This window comes from Monodelphis domestica, chromosome 3 (assembly GCF_027887165.1).
Source record: "Monodelphis domestica isolate mMonDom1 chromosome 3, mMonDom1.pri, whole genome shotgun sequence".
Classification (NCBI taxonomy): domain Eukaryota; kingdom Metazoa; phylum Chordata; class Mammalia; order Didelphimorphia; family Didelphidae; genus Monodelphis; species Monodelphis domestica.
Window position 1 is genome coordinate 55920604 of NC_077229.1, and position 17532 is coordinate 55938135.

General features: G+C 36.8%; 1 protein-coding gene across 1 annotated transcript in view; it reads left to right on the top strand.

Moving 5' to 3' along the window:
• The window catches only part of ADGRD1 (adhesion G protein-coupled receptor D1), a 505347-nt gene that overhangs the window by 16058 nt on the left and 471757 nt on the right, over positions 1-17532 (top strand). Inside the window, exons 3-4 of the mRNA XM_056820949.1 lie at positions 5687-5770; positions 11333-11455. Of these exons, the coding sequence (XP_056676927.1) occupies positions 5687-5770; positions 11333-11455 (207 nt within the window). The remainder of the gene's footprint in view (positions 1-5686; positions 5771-11332; positions 11456-17532) is intronic.

The following is a 17532-nucleotide window of genomic DNA, read 5'->3' on the forward strand; positions in this document are numbered from 1 at the left end:
TTTAAATATATACATACACACAATATATATAATAGTATATATACTATTAAATATATATAAGCTTTAAATATATTTGAATATACACATATACAAATATATTTAATAGTATCTATTAAGTAAATATAAACTTTAAATATATATTTAAATATACACATATAAAAATATATTTAATAGTATACATATTATTAAATAAATATAAACTTTATAAGTTTAAATATAAACACACACAAAATATATAATAGTATATACTATTAAATATATATAAACTTTAAATATATATTTGAATATACACATATACAAATATATTTAATAGTATACATATTATTAAATAAATATAAACTTTATAAGTTTAAATATAAACACACACAAAATATATAATAGTATATATACTATTAAATATATATAAACTTTAAATATATATTTGAATATACACATATAAAATATATTTAATAGTATACATATTATTAAATAAATATAAACTTTATAAGTTTAAATATAAACACACACACAAAATATATAATAGTATATATACTATTAAATATATATAAACTTTAAATATATATTTGAATATACACATATAAAATATATTTAATAGTATACATATTATTAAATAAATATAAACTTTATAAGTTTAAATATAAACACACACAAATATATAATAGTATATATGCTATTAAATATATATAAACTTTAAATATATATTTGAATATACACACATACTGTAATATTTATTGGGAAAGGATGGAATGGGGTATTGAGGAGTTGAGGATAGAGAGGGAATATTGCTAATCACTAGACCCAACTGCCACTCCCAGTTGCCCCTTCCCCCACCAACTGTTAGTCTATTTTCCTTTCCACAATACAAATATATTTAATAGTATACATACTATTAAATAAATACAAACTTTAAATATATGTTTAAATATACACATACACACATATATATTTAATAGTATAGTATATATTAGTAATGATTATGTTATATTAGTATATGGTAGTAATATATTATATATTAGTAATGTACATTACTAATAATATATGATTGGTATAATTATATATACATTTAATATATATTAGTAATAATAATAGTTTACATTCATCACCGTAAGGTTTGAAAAATATGTAGATCCATTCTCATTTAAGCCTCATAACCACTGTGTGACATTAATACTATTAATATTCCTATTTTATAGATGAAGCAACAATCTTGAAAAGGTTAAGTGACTTGTACAGGACTGCCTAGTCAGTTAAGGGTCTGAAGCAGCACTTACACTTCGGTATCCTTGACTCCACTATAACATGATCCATTCTTGCTTCTATTTATCAATAGAGAAAACCCTGCAATTCTTTCAGAGAAGGAGTTTAACAAAAACCCAACAAAACAACAGCTCGGTTAATCAGATAGGTGCCCCTATAGCTATCTGGTGCACGCGTAAGTATGTGTGTAAACTTATTTAAGTAAAGAAAGAGGTGATGCCCTTCTAGTCGACTCTGCAGGACCTCTCTGAAGGGACTGCTCGATGACTAATGCAGGCAGATTGCCTTTTGCAACTGGGAGAGCTTACAATGCCTGTTTTTTCACACTGAGGAGATATTCTGTTATACAGCTATTTACTTATTCCTTTCCAGCATACTTGACCAACTCATATCAATCAAACATTAATTAAATTAATTAGATTCTTCCAGACTGTGCTAGAAAGGCAAAAGCAATCCTTGTCCTCAAAGGGACTTCCATTCTAATGGCGGTGACAATATGTAAATAACAAGGGATGTACATGATAGATGCAGGGAAGACATGCAATATAATCTCAGAGGAGAAGGCACTAACAGCTGAAGAGATTAGGAATGATTTCCTATAGAAGGTAGAATTGAAACTGTCTTGAAGCAAGTAAGGGAAACTGAGTCAGAGGTGACTAGGCAAGCATTCCTGCGGGCAGGAGGGATAACTTCTTCCTGGACTAATTAGGCAGTTATGGCAAAAGTTGACATGCATATTTTGCCTTCCTTTGTACTGTCATATTTTGGAAAAAGTAGAACAAGTTGGGATCCTTATCTCCCAACTCCAGGCAGCCTACAGTTACTTCTTTTTGTTCTTTTCTATCTTCTAGCCTCCATGCTATCAATGTTGGGTAACTGGGAGTCTGGCTGCCAATAGGAAACTGTGAATTCTCCAACATTTGGCCTTTGTTAGCTTCTCCACCTGGAATTCTGAGTGACCCTGCTGTGACTGGGAAAGATGTTTAGGGAAATCAGCTATCCTTATTCTCTGAAGAATTTATTTTATGAAAGAGAAGACTGAAGGCAGAGCATCTGTTCATTGTAGGCTTGATATTATTTTTTCAGATGTTCCTTTCAGGATGAAATTGAGAGAAGTGGAAAAAGAGTTCAGTTGTTTTTATATGTATTTTTTTTTTCCTGCTCAGAATGAATGTTATCTTAGTATCTTACTGAAGGGAAGTCAGCGTGGCATGCTGGCTAGGAGGGGCTCAGAATCAGGAAGATGTAGTTCTCTTTCTGACACAAATTAGCTATATGATCATGGGAAAGTCATTTAGTCCCTTAGTGCCAGAGATAACTTGGAGATTATAAATTACAGGTGAGTGGCTTTTCTCTGTCAGCAGAAGACGTTTCTATACCAGGAATTTCCTCCAGCACCCCAATGGATCTATGATTTCATCTATTGTGAATATTCTTTCCAACAATGTAGATTGCCATACATCCTTGCCTGTCCATCCGATGTGACTATTGCCCATTATCTCCAATAAATTCAGCAAAGGGGTGCTATCCAACATACTGGGAAGCTTTGCTTGGTTATGGGTAAAGCACTCAGATTGTCCATCTCTTATCTCTCATTCTTGATACTTGACCAGTTCATCTCCTCCCCCCACCTCCTACCTGTGATATTTCTTTGATGATTTCCTTTTACTTTTTTCCTGGCCATTTTCTCATGGATGAAATGCTGCTGCCTGTTCATGTCCACTATGCATCTCTCCACTGCCCCCAGGGTGAGCCACAACTTCAATTGTTTGCCACCATGGTATTCCATGACTTACAGCCCTATAAAAACCACTGTAAGAGCATTGGCATTAAAAAGATGGACCTTGGTTTCAGGGAGAAGCTTGGGGTCAGGGAAAGAACTTTGTAATTTCCCAAAGGCAATCTAGCCTACACCAATGAAATCAAAGGACTGGACTGAAAAATTAAAAAGAAAAAAAGGATGTTAGTGGAACAATGGCAAAGACATAGATCATTTTTTTTGCTTGCTTTTATATGTCAGATTCTGTGTAGAGCCTTTCAAGGATAATTGTGTCCACAGGATACCAAATACATAGTTGTACTATTTTTTCAGAGGTTGAACTCAATGTTAACCTTTGCTTTCCGACTCATCTTCTAGGGCTATGTGCTCAACTTGTATTGAGTCGATGTCTATGCAACATCCGATAACTGCAAACTGAAGAAAAATGACTCAATTATCTGAATACATTGCACATGTTTGACATCCTAGGATCATAGCTTTAGAGCTAGAAGGGACTTTAGAGGCCATTGAGTTTGACCTACTCATTTTCCAGATAAGAAAACTGAAATTGAGGGAGAAGTCACTTGACTAGAGCCACAAAGCTAGTAAGTGGCAGAGGCATAATTTGAATTCAGGTCTTCTTGACTCCATGCTCAATACTCCATCCCTTTCACTGCTCAGAGGTAGGCACACTGAAAAAAAATCTACTTCTTTAAATTCTGCGGTCATTTGAATACAACTAAGACTGAAGTGGGGGCAACTGGGGTTTTGTCCCAGAGTGCTGAATTTAGAGGGTGTTCACTACATTTATAGTCTTTTAGTAACATGGAAACAACAGAGCATAGCACCTGCATGACAATAATAGCAAGAGCAGCTAGCATTTATGGAATGCTTGAAGATTTATATAATACTTTGCATGCATTCTATCATTTCATTCTCATAAATCATAATTAAAATCCTACCTTCCACAAGAAGCCTTTTTCAATCTCTCTTAATTTTAGTACCTTCCCTCTGTCTATACTGTATATAACTTTTTTTGCACATAGTTGTTTACATATTGGTTCCCTGATTAGATTGTGAACTCCTTGGGAGCAGGGACTGTCTTTTGCCTTTCTTTATACCCTTTCACTTAGCAGGCACTTAAATGACTAAGGAAAAATAGGAATCTTCCAAATAGCAGACGGAGAAGAACACCTCCTTTTCTGTGCTCTCTCTCCAATTTGTGTTTCAAGTTACTTGGTCTAAAAGTGTCTGTTGTAAATTCCTAGTCCTATCTCTGTTTGGCCAAGTGGAATAATACAGACATTGTCTACAATCACACTAACCTTTGGACTGAATAATTTCTGGTTGCTCTAAGAATTTATTTGTTTTTTGTCTTTATTGGAATTTAAGAATCTTTGAGTTGGAAGGAGAGAAAATGTGATAGAATGAACAGGGAATACAGTTCAAGTCCTTCCGCATATAATAGCTGTGACCCTGGGCAAACTATTCAATCTTTCTCTTCCCTAGTTTCTCCATCTATAAGATGAGTTAGTTTCAATCAATCGACACTTATTAAGGACCTGCTATATGCCATGCACTGTGCTAAGCTTTGGGCATACAAAAAGAGGCAAAAGACAGTTTCTGCCCTCAAGGAGCTGACACTCTAATGGGGGAAGACAACATGCAAACAAATATAAAGCAGACTGCTTGCTGGCTATTTATTTATTTTTAAATTTTATTTAATTGATTAATTAAGAAAAATTTTCCATGGTTACATGATTCATGTTCTTTCCCTCTCTTCCCCTCAACCCCCTCCCATAGCCAACATGCAATTCCACCGGGTTTTATGTGTGTCATTGATCAAGACCTATTTCCCTATTATTGATATTTGCACTAGGGTGATTGTTTAAAGTCTATATCCCCAATCATACAATCCCCATCCACCCATGTGATCATGTTTTTCTTCTGTGTTTCTGCTCCCACAGTTCTTCCTCTAAATGTGGATAACATCTTTCTCATAAGTCTCTCAGAATCATCCTGGACCATTGCATTACTGCTAGTAGAGAAGTCCATTACATTCAATTGTACCACAGTGTATCAGTCTCTGTGTACAATGTTCTCCTGGTTCTGCTCCTTTCACTCTGCATCACTTCCTGGAGGTCTTTCCAGTTCACATGGAATCCCTCCAGTTCATTATTCCTTTGAGCACAGTATTATTCCATCTTGATGGCTTTTAAGAACACTTTCAACTCTAAAAATTTGTTATCTTATGACCCTATGGTCATTGTTCTACCTATAAAAGAACATGAACAATGAATCTTGCAAGCTGTCATTCAGTTTTTCCTTTATACACCAACACCCACATTTATACCCATGCGTGTGTGTATTTCTCTTTCCCCCCCAATTTTTTCCGTGATGACCTCCAATAATTTGGGACCCACCAATCTCCCAAGACATCCCAGGGTCCTTTGGGACAGCTCTAATTATTAGCAAGTTTTTCCTGGCATCCAGTCTAAACTTGTTTCTCTGCCACTCTCCTCTCCAACTCCCCACCTCCATTCTCACCTTAACTCTTAGCTCTGCCCTCTGCAGCCAAGCAGAAGAAAGCTAATCATTCTTCCATGTGACAGCCCTTCAAGTATCTAAAGACAGTTCCCCTAATGGTCTGCATTTGTTTTTCTCTGTAAGGATTCGACGTGCTAGCATCCGCTTCTCATTACTGGCCACTGGACACCGTGGATGGAATTCATGAGCTTCAGGATACAACAGGAGGTAGACCCAGGGGATCACAGGGGGGCCTTGGCAATGGACATAGACCTAAGAATGAGTCACTGTCAGTAAGTTTAAAGGGATCAGGGCAAACAGAAGTGAATGGTATTTGCTTTGAAGCCACAGTAGTAGGAATGGATTTGCCAACAAATATTTTGGCAGTCCTCCTCTTCTCTACTCTCTACCCCTCCCCCCAATTTTGCATTTCAGAGACATTTTAATAGCATTTTCAGACATTTTATGACCCAAAGACTAAGAGTTTCAAGTACTTCAGAATCTCATTAAAATCTTTCATTGCCTACAGTCTAAAAAAAAAAGCTGTCCAAGCTTTCACATTGATGTCTTCATTTAAAAGGCCTGTCTTATATTTCCTTATTTAGCCAGAAGTATCTCATTGTAGGTGCTTGCCTAAAAGGAGACTAAATAACTCCATTGTCAAAGCACCAGTCACATCATTAAGTTCACTGATGCCTCAAATAACACTCCACAAGTCCTTTTCAGGTGTTCTTTGTCACCCAGGAAAGTCATTTCCCTACCAACCAATTCCCTTCTCTAACATTGAAATGAAAGACTCGTGTCTTTTACCCCCTCACCCACATAATACCTCCTAAGGTATGAAGTGTTTCAAAGTTATGTGCACAGATTTTGGTATTGGGGAAAAAAGAATTAAAATTTAATTTAAAATATTAAAAATTCACTCTTACTTTGTTCCAAGAAGTCCAACATTTCTTTGAAAATTTCTCTTCTCTTACAAGGATAATTTTGAACAGGAAGCATTTTTTGATGTGTTATTCTTTTTTTGGAATAAAAGTTATTGACAATTCCTTCATAAATACATTAAACATTTGGGCTACTCTATACACCTAGGATTCCATTGTATGTCTGCCTTGACTTTTTTGACAGACTGGATATATTTCTTTTGAAATGAATTTTTCTCTTTCCTGTTTTCTTTTTCTTTTTTTTTAATTTTTGGATTGGATGTGGGGAGGCACAATATTGATGAATCCTATATTTTCTACACTAGCATACCTCCATTTTCTCCAGGTATGCTATTTTGTTCCATTCAGAATCTCTGATTTTCTCTTTCCAGTTTAGCTAGAGTTTAAAAAATCTTCTGTAGGGTGAAGCTGAATTTAAGGCTCGGGGCTCTGTCAATTCTTGGTGTCAGTAGCTGAAAAAGGGACTTAAATGGAGAATATGGCAGTACAAACCATAATGGTCACTTCATCATAATGATTTTTTTTATGTCACCTGGGTAGAAGGCAGTAATGAAGATCTCGCTTGAAAAACCATCAAGTGACTGCATTTCTTTGGCTATGGCATTTCTCCAAAATATTTTGCATTGTAAAAATGAAAAAAGGTCTTCTTGGATGATGTGGTATGTGGCCAGCTCAGGTCACACTAAATGATTGCCCATCTTACATTCCATTTTTCTTTAAATGGTCTCATTAAGGAGCCCAGAGGGAAAATGTCACGCAAAATTGAAAGGCATTATTGAAACAAACCTCTGTCCGTCACATAATAGCAGAAGATATTTCAAAGAGATATGTAGAAATTCTTGGTATATGGTTCCCTCCTCCCTCCTTCATTAATTCAGGGAAAAATTTGATTTTTTTCTTTTTAAGTACCAAATGTGCCTTTAAAACATAATTTAAATAGATTCTATATTTATCCTCTGACTGAATTATGTCCTTCCTCTCCAAACATATCAATTACACAGTGAAGCCTGACTTAACATGATTGGTCCATAATGTGGGTGTCAAGATTGTTACGCCTAAGTTATAAACAATTTTTCCATATATTTTTTGGAGTGGGAGGGGGAAACCTAATTTTTCAAGCAGCCATTTCTTCCATAATTCTTTTGTGTTAGAATATTTCAGTTTGCTTGTGAGTCCTTGAAGCAGAGAAGTTCTAATCCATCACTGTGTTTTGTTGTAGAGAAGATGTCAGTCAGCTAAAAACCATGCTGTAGGCATTTGGAAAGCTCTGTTTTTGTTGTGGCTCAAGTCTCTTGTTTTGTCCATTTGTCATAATATCATGTGAATGTTTCCATCCCATATTTCTGTTCCATAAGTCTTCATAACATCATGATTCCTTAATTCTTTTTTAAGCCATTGTGTTGCTGAATTTAATTTCATACCTCTCAACTATTTAATCTTAGGGGAGCTAGTGCCAACAAATTGAATCCCCTTTCTCATAACACCAGCCATTGTTGATGACTCCAGAAACATTGGTACCCTTGCATTGGAAATGGGCTCATCATGGTGTTATTGATGATGAGATACATCGTTGGTTTTATCAATTTTATCAATTTCCCCCCATGAATAAATAAAAGGGGTGATGGATATGGTGGTGGGGATGGAGGGGGGTTGGGAAAAGTGGCCCCCATTTCAAGGGAAAAGACTACTCCCCAATATATTTGTTTCTTGCTATGTTGAGAGATATGGTTGATTCTGTTTGATTCCATGTTTGACTCATCTGTTCTGCCTTTTTTTTGTTGTCTCACCCAGCATTAAGAATCCACAACTTCACTGTGCTTCCCTCCCATAATTCTACCTTTGTATATACCAATGACTCTGCCTACTCTAACTTCTCTGCAACCGTAGGTGAGGACTTCAATATTTTTGTGCCGCATTTGTCAAGCTTGGATCTGCGATTATTTAAAGGCCAACCTGATTTCTGGTTTGAATTCAGATAGTCTTCTCTAGAATGTCAGTGAAGAAAATGTCCCAGGGAATAGTGAAAACTGACACTGAGCACTAGAGAAAGTGGGGATTAGTGGGGAAAGTGGGGAAATTGTAAATTAGACATTGCAAATGGATCAAAATGATATGAACTATTGGTGGCTATAACTTAGGGGTTCTTCTCCTTCTTTTGTGTTATGGATTCCATTAGCAGTCTGGTGAAGCCTATGGGTCTCTTCTCAAAATCAAGTTTCTAAATAATTGAGGGAAATGATGAATTTCAGTTAGAAGTTAGCGAAAATAAAGATATGATTCCGCCCTCATCTAAGTTCATAAACACCCTGAAATCTTAGACATAGGACCCTTAGGGATTCTGTGAACCTTAGGTGAAGAAACCCTTCTGTGGCACATCACAGGGGATGTAAATTATCTTCTGCTAAGTCAACAAGCATTTATTAGGTACCCACTATGTGCTAGACACTATGTTCAGTACTGGAGTTATGACCAAAGGGCAAAAGAGTTTATTCTCAATGAACTGACAGTCTAATGGGGGAATTCATCATGTAAACAGCAACAATAGATAAGAAATCAAAGGACAGATTGGACATAAGCACAGAGTAAGTGCTAGAATTACTGGAGATGAGGAAAGGCTTCTTATAGAAGGTGGGATTTTAGCTGAGATGTGAAGGGAACCAGGGAAGCCAGGGGTTTGAAGTAAGGAAGGAAAGAGTTCTAGTATGGGAGACAGTCAGAAAAAATACCCAGAGCAGTGGCGAGAAGAAATAAAGCTTCAAGAAATAGCAAAGAAACCATCGTCACTGGTCAATGGGGGTTGTTAAGGGTAAGAAGCCTGGAAGGTTGGGGCAGGCAGGTTATGAAGGGTTTTAAAAGGCAAACAGAGGGTTTTGTATTTTATCCTGGAGGTGACAATAAATTCTTGTTGGCTTGTATTCTGAATTATGTGCCTTCAGTGGGTCTCAAGATTCCCACAAAGTGGCTTGTTTTCAGATTAAAGGAACAGAAAAAAGCCACTCCAAACTAAAAATCAGATACAAGATCAGTCCTTTTGTAAATATGATATTGCTCAAGTCCTCTCCAGGGGCTGTGCATTTTAGAGGCTAAAAATTTGCTTTTTTATTTCATTGGAAATTTCCAGTGGGATTGTAATATATATAAGTCCATCACATATAGTTAAGATTAAATGAAATATCAGTAAGGCGATTTGTGACACTTAAAGCAGTATATAAATTTCAGAGGTTATTATTATTAACTATAAAAGAAAGTTTTTGAAATTTGACTTCACACAAATTTTAAAGTTTCCTTACTTCTCAACATAGAATTCTGTTGAAATTTCAAGAAGAAGCTCTTTAAAACATATTCCTAAGGGCAGCTGTGGAGCTTAGTAGATAGAGAGCCAGTCTGGAGATGGGAGATCCTGGGTTCAAATATGGCCTCAGACACTTCTTAGATGTGAGACCCTGGGCAAGTCACTCAACTCCAAATGCCTAGCCCTTACCACTTTTCTACATAGCATGGATCCTAAGACAGAGGATAAAGGTTTAAAAAACAACAGCAAAAACATTCTTCCTGGACATTGGTACCAATAATAACTTAATGAAAATGGAATGAAAAGGAAATAAAAAAGTCTCTCCCTTAAGGTGTTCTTTTAAACTAAATCATGAAAAGATTCAGGGGCAGTGTTACCTAGTGTATAGGGGGCTGTACTTGGCATCAGAAAAATTTGGTTTTAAATCCCTCCTCAGACATTTATTAACTCTGTGACCCTCTCTCTCTTTGCCTCAGTTTCTTCATCTATAAAATGAGGAGACTGGCTTTAATGGACTTCTGAGGTCTCATCTAACTCAAATCTATGATCCTATGATCTCAATGCATTTTGGAATCCAGAATAATCTAATTGGTTGTCAACCCTAGATTAACTGGGAAAATGACTTGCTAGGTCTCCCCTTAACTTTGTACTACATAGCTGCTCTACCCTTCCCCAGCCTCTCAGAAAAATAAAAAACCCCAAACTTTCCATGAAAAATAATTGGGAGTATGGTGAGCAGTGAACAGATGCCTTTAGAGTCAGTCATCGTCCTGCTTCTGGTGACTGGAGAAAACTTGGTGAGTTGAATCAGGTGATGATGATGATGAGATTGATGATGAGGATGATGAAGATGAATGAAAAGGCTTAGATAGGGCACCATATTGGATTATCAAATGATAGGCATGGGTCCTTCAAGGGCATTGGTCCTATAGTTCAGCCGTCCACATGATACAGGTGTGTTGACAACTAGGAAACTAATTAACTATAAACTTCTAACGACAGTCAATTTTTATAGTCCTGTCTTATCTCCTCCATAAAACCATTTGTTGTACTAGGTTCCCATTGTTAATTATATTAATATTGACTCTGGGAATCAAGTTGAATTAGATTAGCTCTATAAGGACAACAGGAAGTAAGAAACAGGGAGATGGGACTGTTTAGATTGGTAACTGACTGGCATATTGAGTCACAGATTTATTTAGGTTTTCTTTAAATGAATCTTATTTTTTAAAAGACTATTTAAAAATTTGGGAACTGGGACCCCCTATTAGAGCCCAGAAGGAGATGGAGCTCAGGATTAGTCATTTTAAATTCTAATTTGAACTTAAATATTACACAAAGTGTGGAGGTGGGAGAAGGAAGGTCCCAAAGTAATTTCTCTAGCAATAGAACACAGAGAGTGGTTCAGGTCTCTATTGGGAGCTCAGGGGAATAGCCACTAGTGATAAATATTACAAAAAACACTCTAGCTACTTATAGGTCTGACTCATGTCCTCAGAAAGTTTTACCTCACCGGATGATTAAAAGGTGTTTTTGTCATCTTTCCTTGTCTAGACATTGTAGAAGGGAAAGTCAGTAAAGGTATTTACCTCCGAGAGAAGAAAGGAGTGACATTACTGTATTTTGGAAGCTACAAAGCCTCCTGCATTAGTAACCCAGCACAGTGTGGTCCTGAAGGTAAGTGATGGGATCTATTCTTGGGCTTTGAAAATGAGATTATTTTTCACTTTGCAGATATCGCCCTAGTTCAACTTCACACAGGCAACTAATATTGTTATATGCAGAATGTTAGCACAGAAGAATGTCAGCATCTCCAGGGTAAGGGCTGTTTTATTTGGGTTGTTGTATTCCCTAGAGACTAGGACCATGCGCAGCACTCAGATCCTTAAAAAATTGTTGAACGGAATGGAACAACATACATTATTAATCTTCATGTCTATTTCTAAAAAACCCAAAAGGAAGAGAAAAAATCCATTCACAATTAAAGTATTTTGTAGTCTCTCTACCAAGGTACATCTGAACCACACAACACTTTTTGCCAAAATAAGAATAGACTTAAAACATTGGAAAAATATTAATTGACCATGGGTAGGTCAAAACATTATAATAAAAGTCACAAGATTACTTGAAATAAATGCAATGGCATAAATACTATTTAATGAGTGGATATGAGGGAAAAGTAGCTATTATTTACAGAAAACTTTTGAACTATGAGATTGTGGTGGGCTATTATCCCTAGTGTATAGGTAGGTGCCCACTACCTTCATGTTTGGATTTGATTGTCTCTAAAGGCTTCTCCAGGTCTAAATTATATTTGTTCTCTTGACTCTAGATTAATGTGTGTGTGTGTGTGTGTGTGTGTGTGTGTGTGTGAGAGAGAGAGAGAGAGAGAGAGAGAGAGACAGACAGAGAGACAGACAGAGAGAGACAGAGGGACAGAAGGACAGAGGGAGAGGGAGAGAGGGATAAAAGGAGAGAAGGAGCAGAGGTAATGAGATGGAATCAATGACAAAAATAGATTGACCTTAGCCACTTCATCAGAGACTGAAGCAAAGGAGGAAAGAATGTATAACGATATAGATGGATTTTTGAGGTTGTCAGTTATATATAGGTTCACAGATGTAGACATGGAAAGAACTTTGGTTTTGATAGTGTAGAATAAAAAGAAGGAACTCTTCTTAGCCTTGGAGTGTGTTATATGGAGTTGATTCATTTGAAAGAGCAGACCCTCTTCCTGAATTTTGTTGAGCTCAGGACATAATAAAACTAATTTTCATCTTCAAGTGGACATAGATGACCCACAGTGTGGCTCAGACTAAAAACAAATCAAAAAGCATTAGCCTATTGATAATCCACAAAGTGAATAATTGAGAATTATTCTTTTTTCTTCAGAAAGGAAACTTCAGAAAGGCTTCTGGCACTGAGATTCTGGGAGGAGGGTGGGACATGTCATGCCAAATTGAGAACCTGGTGGAGAATTGTTCTACTTTTGAGCCAAGCTCCCTCCTTCTGTCTTTTTAGTCTTGGCTTCAAATGACTTCCTATATCTAGGAAAAAAGATTTTTAAAGAAAACCTTCTATGAAGGCTCTAAAGGCTTTTTGGCTATCAAATGGCCTTATCAAAACAACATGGTGATGAGTTAATTGTAAATGATTCAGAGACATATGGATTACATTTCAATCAAAATAAACAAAGGCTTTCCAATTCAGCAGGAAAGTACTTGAGAAAACATGTTTTGGGCTTTGATGAACCCCAAAAGCTTTGGAAAACTGTTCTGAGGGCCCAAAAACGTGGCCAGGTTTACACTTTCCTGATTCAAGCTGTTCTTGAGTTCAAAAACTATTATAAACAGGCTTTGCTTGTGTATGCTTCTAAATTAAAAAACAAATCAGAAGTCAGAGGATGATTGTATCATAGATTTGGAGATGGAAGGTGTCTTAGGGGTCATCTAGACATGCATCTTCCTGAGGCTGAAAGAGGTTGTAGGATCAGAGGAGCATAGATAATGGATTTAAGAGGTCATTTTGTCCTTAACCCCTTCACTTTATAGAGAAGTAAACTGTGGTCCAAAGAAATTAAGAGACTCACTCAATGTCATGTAGCTACTAAAGTGTCAGAGCTGGAAATTCAAAGAGGATGGATTGGAGGACATGAGAACAAATACTCCTTAGATTGCAAAGGGTCAGAGTAATGTCTTCTCTACTTCTAACTTAGGGAGGTTGGAGAAGTCTCTGAAACTAGGAATTTTGTCTTCCGTTGAGCTTACCAAATGAACAGACCCTTCCTGGGAAAAGAGAGAGCCCACTGAAGCCAATGATCCCTGGTTAATGTGAAGGATTATGGATGATGCTTTCATAATCACAATATGGCAGAGGTGGAAGTGACCTTAGTTGTTTCTTACCTCAATGAAAATTGTAGGTCCAATATATTTCACCTTCCCTATGAGATTATTAACTCCTTGAGGATGGACCATTTTTTGTGTGTGTGTGTATCCAGAATTTAGGAAAATGTCTATCACTTAGTTCAGCTTAATAAATGCTTGTTGATTGCTTGATGGAGGAACTTGACCAGTATCAAAAAGATGGAAGTACAACCTGGATGAGAAGGTAGGACTTCTGAACCCAAGTCAAGCGTACTTTTCTGCTTGACATGGGACATAGGTCAGGACTGTTTTGCATTTGATTCTTGCTAGTTAGCTGGAGGCATGCCCAAAGCTCGGGAAATGGCCCCACAGTGATCTCAAATCCCCAAGGATCACTGTGACCTTCCCATCCTTTTTTATAACTTTTCATAAGATCTGGGAATTGGGATGATTTTGGGTAAGGAAAGCCATTCTTTAATTAATTCCTGAAGTTCAAATATTATATCATGTAAGAACCATGAGTTTTGCTCCTTGTTTATGAAATTTGAAAGCCAGAAGGGGAAATGCCTGCTAGAAAATATTTTTCCCCTAGAAGATAGGAGAGCTCCCTGTTTCCATGACAAAAATACTCTATACATCTGAAAGAGAATGAAGCCATAGATAGTGTCATTATTATATTTCAACTGGCCAGATCCCAAGTGCCCACTTTTGCATCCATGAACAGGGAATCATCTCTGGGATGGGAAGATTTGATGCCATTTCTTTTCTTTTCTTCATAATTATTATTCACTCTTTTTATCTCCCCAAGATTTTGCTTTACTGAAAACTCAAAAGCATTTCCCCTGGAATGGTCCTATCCTTCATTTTGATATACTAGTGTATTTCCAGTGTAATCCAACGTGAATGATCCTTATTCATTTACACTTAGGTCATCAAAATGGTGTTATGGAGGGCAGAGATGTCTGCAGCATCCAATGGGGGATCTGATTTGATGTAGTTGGGAAATACTTATAAAAATGAATACAAATACAGTAGAACATAGATAATGTTAATATGTGGTATTCTAAGTTATTATGTGGCAGGCAGGAATCCTTATGTATAGTTAAATGGCCTCTGTTTCTTTTTGAGTTTGACACCACTGGCATAAGGCACAGTGAATGTTAAAAGACATAAATTTAACTCTTTAAAAAAGATTTTTAAAAAATATGGATGGAAGTGAGCTTTCAAATAGAATGTCCATTTAGCTTTAGAGATCAATTCCAAAGGTGAAAAGGTCAATCTACCTTTTCTAAACTAAAATCTCCTCTGAATAGATTTACACTCATGCCACTTAGGTATAATTTGAATAATTTTTGGCTAAAATGTAATTCAGTTAGCTCCTGAGGTGATGGAACAGGCCAGTAGATACTTGGGAAAATGATATACCAGGCTATTGCTCTTAGGGAGATTATTTTAAAGATTCCTGTGACTTCATCAATGTGTGTACACCCTCCCCCAGCAAATCACCATCATTACCACCATCATCTTCAAAATAAAATATTGGTGATAATAGAATTTTATATCTAGAAGTAGATGCTAGAGCCAGCTCCTAATGGCTCTGGAGAGCTGATTGTTAAATTTTCAGGATGAATTTCGACACCTTGGACATTGACAAACATTACAAATAAGGATTTGATTCATTGTTTTGTTGATTTTTTAGAATTAGGAAACTGATGGAAAAAGTACTAATAAGATAAAGTTAAAAGTGTGTCCTACTTTCTAGAGATCCAGTTTGTTAAATATTCATCAGCATAGTCTGTTGGGGCCTCCCACTCCAATCTTCTCATTTTAAATATGAATAGGGAATTTAAGTAACTTGTCCAGGGTTACATAGGCTGTTATCATCAGTTTAAGGATTTGAACTCAGGTCATCTGAATTAAGAGACAGCACTTTTTACTGAACCATAAAGCTGTCTCATTTATATTGCACTTAGAAATTTTCAATATAATCTTTGTCTGTTGTTTTATTTAAACTTTATATAACAAACCCTGTGAGGTATGTGTTATTATTATCCCCGTTTTACAGATAAGGGAATTGATTTTTGGAGAAGTAAAGTGATTTATTTAGGAGAATACGGTTGTTAAGCTGTTGGAGCAGGTACTGACTCTCAACCCATCTTCTATGACATGTTGCATCTTATTATTTGGTAGATGGACTTCAAGAATCTCGATAGCAAACAAAGGTCTAATTAGTCAAATTTACAAAGAGCTAAATCAATTGTACAAAAAACCAAGCCATTCTCCAGTTGATAAATGGGCAAGGGACATGGATAGGCAGTTCTCAGATAAAGAAATCAAAACTATTAACAAGCACATGAAGAAGTGTTCTAAGTCTCTTATAATCAGAGAGATGCAAATCAAAACAACTCTGAGGTATCACCTCACACCTAGCAGATTGGCTAACATGACAGCTATGGAAAGTAATGAATGCTGGAGGGGATGTGGCAAAGTAGGGACATTAATTCATTGCTGGTGGAGTTGTGAACTGATACAACCATTCTGGAGGGCAATTTGGAACTATGCCCAAAGGGTGATAAAAGACTGTCTGCCCTTTGATCCAGCCAGAGCACCCAAAGAGATAATAAGGAAAAAGACTTGTACAGGAATATTCATAGCTGAACTCTTTGTAGTGGCCAAAAATTGGAAAATGAGGGGATGCCCTTCAATTGGGGAATGGCTGAACACATTGTGGTATATGTTGATGATAGAATACTATTGGGCTAAAAGGAATAATAAAGGGAGGAATTCCATGGAGACTGGAACAACCTCCAGGAAGTGATGCAGAGTGAGAAGAGCAGAACCAGAAAAACATTGTACACTGAGACTGATACACTGTGGTACAATCGAACGTAATGGACTTCTCCATTAGTGGTGGTGTAATGTCCCTGAATAACCTGCAGGGATCAAGGAGAAAAAAAAAAACACTACCCACAAGCAGAGGACAAATGGTGGGAGTAAAAACAACGAGGAAGGACAACAGCTTGACTACAGGGGTGGAGGGGATATGATTGAGGAGAGACTCTAAATGAACACCTTAATGAAAATACCAATAACATGGAAAAGAGTTTGGACCAAGGACACCTGTGATACCCAGAGGAATCACGTATTGCCATTGGGAGGGGTGGTGGTGGGGGAAAGAAAATGATCTTTGTTTCTAATGAATAATGTTTGAAAATGACCAAATAAAATAATGTTTAAAAGGAAAAAAATCTCAATAGCAAAAAATCTCTCTCTCTCTCTCTCTCTCTCTCTCTCTCTCTCTCTCTCTCTCTCTCTCTCTCTTCTCTTTCTCTCTGTCTCTCTGTCTCTCTCTCTCTTTCTCTCCCTCTCTCTCTGTCTCTCTGTATCTCTCTGCTCTGTTTCTCTGTCTCTGTCTCTCTTTCTCTCTCTCTCTGTCCCTCTCTCTGTCTCTGTGTCTCTGTCTCTGTCTCTTTCTCTCACTCTCTCCACTCCTCCCCCATCTGTCTCTGTCTCTCTTTCTGTTTCCTTTCTACTTTCCTAAGATTTTGACCAGCAGTGTGGGCAGGTAGGAAAAGAACTGGATTTGGGGTCTCAGGACATGGGTTTGAATCCTAGCTCTGACATTTATTACCTGTGTGACATTGGACAAATCATTTAGCTTTCTCAGCTCTCAATGTCTTCATCTGAGGGGGTTAGACTCAATAGTCTCTTCCAGTTCTAAATATAGTATCCTATGAACCTAGCAGAACTTGAAGTCTTTTGGCTTAGTCTTTAAGAAACAAGGGCCAATTACACACCCTGATGAGGCATCAGAGGAGGACTAAATTGGAGGTAATCCAACTAGGGACTTTCTTTTTCAAAGATGAGAAAAGGTTTTTCTGCTTAAGAAAA